Genomic DNA, 9,693 nt, shown 5'->3' with positions numbered 1-9,693 from the left:
AATCATTAGTAAAGGAAAATTTTACCTTTTTTTTTTTTTTTTTTTTTTTTTGTGAAGTCCATCATTTTTCCATAATAGAGAATAATTTAGAACAATGAAAATTATTTATATATATATTAAGAATTAGTATATTTTTTATAAAAAAAAGAAATGTATTATTGTAAGAATTATCTACATTATTAAAAATAATTTGTTACTGTATTATATAATACATGTATATTAATAATAGCGTATGATACTTCTACCATATAAAGAGAAAAAATATTTGCCTATTATACAGAGTATCATATTACCGTTATAGAAGTTTTACGTAGAACAATTTTATTCCTGATTTTTAGTTTTATTTTATTTTATTTTTTTTTGTGTTTTAATCTTTTATTTTGTTCTATTTGGTTTTATTTTGGTCAATTTTATTTTATTTTGGTAAACTTTGTTTTATCATGTTCTATTTAATTTTTTTTTTTAGTTAAAAGATGTTTATTGTTATATAGGAAATAATTAGTAGTATACACCACTTCTAATTAAAATTTAAAATATTATTAAGGAATAATTATTACAGTGTAAAGTATCTGTTCATATATTAATTTCAAAAAGAAAAAAAAAAAAAAAAAAAAAGCATAATAATATGTAAATAAATTATGTGAAGTTGTTTTTTATATATAGATAAATATTTACGAGAACAAACGATATTATTATTTTATTTAATTAAAATGAGTAGTGATAGTATAGAGAGTGAACCTGTAGTGCACGGTACTCCCGTTTTTAGTGAACTGAAGAAAAAGGTTTGTTTGTATTTTTTATTAAGAACATTATTATTATTTATAGCTCATTTTTTTAATAATCTTTTTCTTTATGAACAAAATATGTTCATTCTTAATGGTAAACATTCCTAATGGCTACTGTTCATATATTTATATTTTTTATTATTGCAGTATCCGTTTTTGGTGTATTGGCCTGACTATTCTTTTGAAGATTTAAGAGGAATTTATAAAAGTAAATATGAAGATATGTGTATGTATGATAATAATGGATCTCTTCATAATAGACTATATTGCATTAAATTATTTAGTATTTTAGAGAGTTTATTTATCAGGAGGGGATTAGGTGCTAATAATAAAATTTTTGAGAATGGTAAGAAATGGTTTATTGAAAACAAAAAGAGCATTGATTTAGGTTCCAGTGAAATGAGTAAATTTATTAAAGAACTTGGAGTATTACTTGAAGGAACGTATGTAGATGATTTTAAAACGTACCAGGGACTATATGGAAATAATACTGAAGTAATGGATATTTTGAAATTATACTATTTCTCTGAAAATTCTGGAAAAATTAATCATATAATGGGTTCCCCAGACAATAAAGACTATTATTCGACTTGTAAATTTATCAACGAATGCCTTGAAATATATAATAAGTATAATAATTTTAAGTGTTCAGGAAATAATAATATAACATATAGTAATCCTAGTACTATATGTGCTGAAGTAAACCATTTTTATAGTAAATATAAACTGCATTTATATTATACATTAAGAGGCATGCATAATATTTCTAAAGAGACTACTAATGATACTGCTCCAATTAAATGCTTAAAAGATCCCTCTGAGATTTCTTTTTTTGGGGAAAATCAAAAGTTATCCACAGGTGGAAAGGCAGGTGTAGCTATATTATCAGTGTTTGGAATATTCTTGATCTTTTACATGTTATATAAGGTAATTTAAAAATTTTTGTTAAAATGGGAGTAACGTATTGGGAAGTGGTGCCCATGGCCCATTTTCATAAAAAAATTTACGATAAAAGGGATACAATGAAAAGTGGATACGTGTACAGTACATATATATATACATATATATACATATATATACATATATTTACTTATTTACTTTTTTATTTATTTACGTATTTATTTTTTTATTAAAATTAGCTAACTCCTCTGGGAAATTTAATGTACCCACGAGGTAGAAGAATAAGAAAAATGTGGAGAAATGTTGAAAGCTTTGATGAGCAAGTAAATTTTGACCATTCGACAAATATGGACCAACCGAACCGAAGGGAAACTAGTGGAGAAAGGGTTACGTCAGAAAAATATCGATTTATGTTTAATTAATAATAAAAATTTTACCTGAATAGTTAATGCAAAATTATGAAAAACAAATGGAAGGTGAAATTTGTGTAATGAAATATAGAGAATAATAAACAACTGTGCGATGATATTGCATTTTATGAAGCAGTGTATTACGAAATAAAAATCAAAAGAGGTATTGTAATATAAGGAAAAAAAAATATAAATATCATTTTTTGTTGAAACGTAATTATGTTTATATTTTTAGCATGGGGAATAAAAGAAAATGGTAAACCTTCATGAGGGATTAATTATATAGGGGAAATTAAGATTTATAGAAAATTTATGGAAAAAATTAAAATTGGCAATTTCTCTATCAGATCAACACAATTTGTTCCATTTTTTAAGTGTAATGTAGTAACTCTGTGCAAAATTATTGGTTTATGGAATGTGAAAACATTTTGCACATGTAAATAGTAATATTAATGTAAAGGATAATTCAGCAGATGAGTATATATAATGATCATTATATATATAGCTGGAGTAGTGGAAAAAAAAAAAAATAAAACGTATAAAAAAAAAAAAAAAAAAAAAAAAATGTAGTTATGAGCGGATAAAATAGGATTGTAATATATTATATAGTACGATAAATATTATATAGTATAAATATAGGTAAGTTGTATTAATTTTATAAACATAAATTAAAAAATTCTTAGTGAAAATATAAATATAAGTAAAAATAATTAGAATAAGATGGATTGTATCTAAAATGATTATTACACATAGTATTATATTGTATATGTTTGATCTTATTTAGTAGTTGTGCTAGTACATAATAAATGTGGTTATCATATTTGCGTGTGAAAATAAATAATATGGCACATATGCAACGTTATTGGCATGATAACGTATCAAAATATCAAGTTTTTATATAATTTTTATATACATATATAATACATGTTTGTATAAATTGTTTTTTGGGGTATTTTATTTAAATGAAGAAGATATATACAGGGCCTTTCACGAAGGGGAAATATGAAATATGGTTGTGGGAGGTCCACTGTTAGAGCATACTTACCGATGAAGAGGGTCTTGCGATTAGTGCGTAAATAACAAATTATTACCCAACAATAGTAAATAGAAATTTGTATATTATATATATATGTATATATTTATATTTCATTGTGCACATAAGGGTATTAAATATATTAATGAAATTTCAGAAGGCACAAAATAATCAAAAAAAAATAGTCATTTGCCATAAATTTTATATGAAAAATGTTGGGAGCTAGCTACATTATTTGATATTGATTATATTTGCTATGTTTATGATAATAGTAACCGTGAAAATCTATATGTGAAAGAGAATATTAATTTTGTAAAAAGGGAAAAAAAAGGTGAAAATTTTATTTAAAAAACAATTGAATTATGTTAAAAATTAATTTATATAGACATTTGATTACCCTTAATTTTAAGATATCGATTAAGATAATTTTTTAAAATTGTTAAATAATACATTTTTTTTTTTTTTTTTTTTTTTTTTTTTTAATAATTTCTGTACATATTAACATGTCATAAGAAACAGTAAACGTGTTATTCACTAAATAATTTTTGATAGTTTATTTTAATAATAACATTATATCATATAATATATAAATGGTAAAGCCATATTTTATGCGTTGTCTAAAGTGTAGTATAACGACATACACATATAATAATGTTGTATAATATATAAAAGTTATGATACCAATAAAAGAACATTTTTTAAATTCAATAAAAAATTTATGAACAAGCAATAATAAAAACTTGAAATATTGTGTTAAAACTGGCAAAACTTATATATGGTCATAACATATTGAATGGACACATATTACTAACAGATTAAAGATGAAATTATAATGGCACAGTTTAATTAATTTAACAATAAAAATATATTTTTAGATACATACCATTAATTATGTTAACATAAATATAAATATATATATAAATATAAATATATATAAATATATATATAAATATAAATATATATATAACTATAAATAAATATAAATATAATATATATATAAATATAAATATAAATATATATATATATATATATATAATATATATATATATATAATACATACATTATGATCATCTGATATTACAATATTTAAAAATATATTTGCAAATTTATAATACGTAAATTTTGTTCAATACAGTATTTATGATGAGAATAGGAAAAGACAGCTGCACTAACTAAATATGCAATACAATTATTCATACAACTGTTAAATAAAATTACAAGTCTTATTATAACTCCTATTTATATATTGACGTACAAATACAAACCTAAAATTTGTACATAATAAAAAGAGGGGAGAAACAGAAAAAGTCTAAGGCTCAAATTCGAAGCAATAATTATTGGTCGTTTGTATAAATACAATTTTTGTTTATAAAAATTTATTCAAAATAAATCATAATAAATTTTTTTTTTACAAATTTAAGAATAGTTATTGTAGACAGAAATATTAAAACAATGAGTATTATTAAAAATGACTAAGCATGTTATTTAATCAGTTATGGTGAAAATTATTATTTCGAAAATTAGTATATATATATATATATATATATAAAAAAAAAAAAAAAAAAAAAAAACACGAACCATACAAATTTTTTATAAAATGAGCTGAGGAGAAAATATTAAAAAAAAATTATTTAGCTTTCTTTTATAAATAAAACCAACAAAGGTGAAGTAAAAGATCAGAGTAAAAATATGAATACTATTTGCAATAATATCCAAATGTAATTTATTTTATCACAAACATGTATATATATATATATATATATATATATATATATATATAGTATTATATGTGTATATATTTATGTACATACTTTTAGTATATACATTTATAAGTTTTTGCATAATTAAGCAAGATACATACATTTCCTTGGAGCGAGCATTAAAAAGATGTCTTTCACCTTGTAACATTCTCATGAAATGGGAAATAAATTACGATAATAAGAAATAATAATAGTTATCATGCCAATATGGATAAAAATATTTATGTCTTATGCATGAAAAGAAAAAGATATGGTTATCGTTCCGTTATGTATAAACAACAAATTAGGTAAAAAATGTGTTCAAATTATACACTATATTTACCATAATTTCCTAATGTACTTTTTTTTCTGTACATATATACATGTATATATATATACATATATATATATATGTTAAATTAATTCATTACAATACTACTATGTATCACTGCCTTAAACATGTAATGGTAGATATGCGCAAAATAGTAAAATAATATATAACAACATATAAAACGAAAAAAAAAAATTATACCCGTAAGTATACATATAAATGCATATATAAAATTTTTAGAATTAATATTTAACATCTTGTTATTTTTTTTATATAGTATTTTACGTAATTTGAAAAAACGTTTACATGAAATAGTTGATATTTGATTGTGAAGAAAGTATTATTATTACACAATGAACATTAAGGTAATAAATATTGACATATTTTAATGTATAATTATTTATATGTGCAAAATTAAAAAAAAGATAAAAAAATAATTGTTATTCTTTAAAAATATCAATTTTCATTTACTTAAATTTTAGAATGCTACATTAGAACATCTTGAATATTACTAACCTAATATATATATAGAGTTGTAGAGCCAAAATTGACTAAAAATTAATTATGTAAATTTTTTAAATAAGTTAATATAATACATAATAAAAATAAAATTGATGATAAAAAAAATTAAATTTTAAGATTTTTAAAGTAATTAGTTTATTTTATCACATAAGAATATTTTACATAGATAAAAAGGGTAATTAATTATGGATTGCCTCAATGAATACTAAGTGTAAACTTTTATATATATTTGTACTTAAAAAAATTTTGTAAACCAGTTTTTGGAAAATTGTTAATGAAATAATGATATATATTTGATATAAAAGGGAAATTTTGATGGAATAATATTTTTACTATTAATTGTATATGATGTTTCCAATGTTTTTTTGCTAATTGTTTTACTTTATTTTAATTTGTTTTACATATTTTCATTTTATAAGCTATTATATTTATTATATTTATTTTTTACTTTAATTTTACTCTATTTTTTTTTTTTTATAAATTTGTAATTGCCCATTTTAAATGATATAATAAAAAATAGTGCATACTACAATGCTCTTTAAATGTAATTGTAAAACGTTCTTGTTTACAAAACATATTTTTTTTTTTTTTTATTAATTTGTGCTCAAAAAAAAAAAAAAAAAAAAAGAGAGAAGTTTATGCAGATTTGTATGTTGTTATTTTTTTTGATACATACATTTTTATGAGAACACAAAATACTTTTTTTGTTTTATTTGCATCTATGGAAATATAAAATGTCCGTAAAACAAATAAAACGTCAGGTATGTTAATTTCCCAAAATTAATTTGTGCTACAATTATTTTAAAATATATTATCCATTGTTCCTTATATACAATGAAAGGATTCTTTCTACTAAATGAGTGTTAATGTTATACCTTATATATTTCTATATTTTTATATTTCCTCCTTCTCACTTTTTAGTTATATTTTTTGGAAAATTGGCCCGAATATAATTTTGACAGTTTGCGAGGGATTGTTAATGATGCTTATAGAACAACAGAATGTATTAATATCAATGGATTTGGGCTGCACAAAAGTAAAGAGAATTGCGTTAAGTTACATACTATTTTAGATAACTTAGAGAACATTTTAGATTTATCACATGGTAAATTTAGCAATATCTGGAATAGTTTTAGAAATGTTATTTCATATAAACCGGAGAACAAGGTTTATTCTTCCACTGCAATGGACAATTTCATAGATACTTTTGGAAAAATTGTTGAAGAAAATTATGTGAAAAATTTTAATAAATATAAGAATTTAAATGGGACGGAAGAAGAAGTTATAGACACAATGATGTTGTATTATTTTGTGGAAAACCTTGGAAATATTAATAGAATGATTAGTAACGCACATGATAAAAATAATAATATATGTTGTTGGTTTATTAATCATTGTCTTGAAATAGTAAGAAAATATCAAAATGGTAAATGCTCGAATTATAATATAAATGATAAATCTAGTGGTAGCACCATATGTATAGAAGTAAAAAATTTTTTGGCACAATATGGAGAGAAACTATACCTCCATATAAAATATTTGCAAAACTTAGATAAACTTGAACCGAAGCATTCAATTACTGATGCAATATTGTGCTCATCAGAAGACCCATTTAGAAATAATTTTCATAGTTTTTTTAGAAGTAGTTCAGAATTAACAAAAACAGGAAAAGGAGTAATAACAGTTTTTTCCATTTTTGGAGTTTTTTTGATTCTTTTCTTTTTATATAAGGTTAGTAAAAATAGTTTACTAATATGATTATTTCGGAACAATTTGTATAAACCATTAGCATGTTTTGTTTTGTCTTCAGTTATCAGTATACATGAGAACATACATACGTGAGTACGTATATATATCTTTTTTTTTTTTTTTTTTTTTCATTTTTTGTCTTAATATCAGTTTACTCCTTTGAGTTCTTATATAAATCCGCAATATCGAAGAACAAGAAGAATTTGGAGGAACATAGAAAGAAATGCTGAAAATAAATTTATTAATGATGATAGTCAAAGTGAGGAAAGTGCTAGGCATATACCAAATTATATGGATTATACTTCTTCATCTTCTTCACAGAGTCTTTATTAACACATATATGTATATATATATACATGCATACATGCATAAAATATATACATTTATGTAAGTTTAATGTTCAATGTATTTCCATTTGTGCATATAAACCAAAAATGATGAAGCAATGGGATGGCATGATATAATGTAGATCATTAAAAGATAAGGCAAGTGCTGAAATATCTAGGGGGGATGAAGATACTACGGTTAACTATATCATTATGTTGAATAAAAGAGAAACAACAGTATAAAGGTTAATTTTTGGTATATAGAAAAATGCAAGATGTGAGAGGGTATACTGCGAAATATAGATATATAGAAATAATGATATATATAATATGTATTTGCTTCGTACTGACTGAATGATGAAGATGCATGCACGACAAAATAGGTAATACCAGTTAAGTATATTTGACATTTAAGTAATATGGTATAATATATAATTTACATATATACTAATAATTATTGGCAAAAGTAGACAAAAAATATATAGCACATATTACAGTGGTAAAAAAATACGGTAAAGTTATTCATTATGTACAAATATTAGTTAGGGTTACCAACTCCAAATATGTTGATATATTTGATGAAGACTTTATTTTACTAATACTTGTACATTATGTAATATGGTAATAAAAAATGATGGATTAATAAGGCGTTAATTGTATTTCAAAATGAGTGCCACGGTAATATATTAATTTATTTTGTAATGTATATTGTTTTAGAAAAAACAAACAAACAAATACGAATATAGAAATACCAGTACTTCACCATGGTATAGGTGAAAGTCTTTCCATTAAGAAGCAAACGTGTGGATGCACCATATATACAAGATGAAGTATCTTTTTTTATATATATATATATATATATATATGTAAATATGTAAATATGTAAATATATGTAAATGTGCAAATATGTAAATATAAGGGTATATTTATTTAAAATATTTGTACTTTTTTCTATAGTAAATATTAAAGGTGCTAGGTTGAACAGCTACATAAATATTTAATCAGTTGGAATAGATATAATCCTAATAATTATTGGTATTGTTCGGTTATCACTACATGCTTATATGCCAAGCAATACAAATAACACAATTATAGATATGATCGAAATTATTGATATTATTGAAATGGTGCATATATATAGGATGGTATAGCCAGTATAGGTTACCTAAATGGGGGGAAAAAATTAGTGTAAGATTAAAATGTAAAAATTTTAAAATTGTGCATGAAAAATTGGACAGAAAAGAAACATTATATATGGTACTTCTACAACAGCATGAATATATATATTGATGTACATATATATATATATATAATTATATTCTTGTGAAGTACTATTAGCTTTTCGAATAATTGTTATACATAGGGAAAAACATTAAAATTTATAATATTATAATGGACAATATGTAGGTAATTATAAATATATATTAAGATGGGAGGACAATTTAACAAAGATGAACCTAATGTGAGTCATTTATTAAATAACAACTCATACGAATGAATTAAATATTTTTGAGAAAATTCGAAAATTCGTTTATATTTTTTTGTTTTTGTTTTCATTTTCGTTTTCATTTTCATTTTCATTTTTTTTTTTTTTTTTAACTTATTTCAATTCGGATGAATATAATTATATTTGTTTAAAAACAACATATTATTAAATGTGTAAGAATTTTCATATACTAAAAATAATTTATTTATCATTTTTTAATAACCTCGTCACTATAAGTAGCTATATATATATATATGCATACCTACTTTTTATGAATTTATTTTTTGTATTTATATAGTCAAGACGGTCTAATTTGTTTCATACACTTTTCTTTACGTATGTTCGTTTAAAACATTTTTAAGATCAACTATATTTGTGTTTATTAATGAAATGCAGCATTATGTGTTCCTAC

General features: G+C 22.2%; 2 protein-coding genes across 2 annotated transcripts; both read left to right on the top strand.

Moving 5' to 3' along the window:
* Positions 1 to 710: 710 nt before the first annotated feature.
* On the top strand, positions 711 to 2,107 carry MKS88_000638 (PIR protein; the record flags this gene model as incomplete). The annotated part of the gene is made up of 3 exons (XM_067217588.1): positions 711 to 782; positions 933 to 1,712; positions 1,925 to 2,107. The coding sequence occupies 3 exons, from the start codon at positions 711 to 713 to the stop codon at positions 2,105 to 2,107; spliced, it is 1,035 nt and encodes a 344-aa protein (XP_067075424.1).
* A 4,347-nt stretch (positions 2,108 to 6,454) lies between these two features.
* Positions 6,455 to 7,802, top strand: MKS88_000637 (PIR protein; the record flags this gene model as incomplete). The annotated part of the gene is made up of 3 exons (XM_067217576.1): positions 6,455 to 6,481; positions 6,642 to 7,394; positions 7,620 to 7,802. 3 exons carry the CDS (start codon positions 6,455 to 6,457, stop codon positions 7,800 to 7,802), a joined length of 963 nt encoding a protein of 320 aa, XP_067075423.1.
* Between the last annotated feature and the right edge of the window lie 1,891 nt (positions 7,803 to 9,693).

The sequence above is a fragment of the Plasmodium brasilianum genome, chromosome 2 (assembly GCF_023973825.1).
Source record: "Plasmodium brasilianum strain Bolivian I chromosome 2, whole genome shotgun sequence".
Taxonomy (NCBI): domain Eukaryota; phylum Apicomplexa; class Aconoidasida; order Haemosporida; family Plasmodiidae; genus Plasmodium; species Plasmodium brasilianum.
The sequence above is the reverse complement of the archived record's forward strand: the minus strand, read 5'-3'. Positions and strand labels throughout refer to the sequence as shown.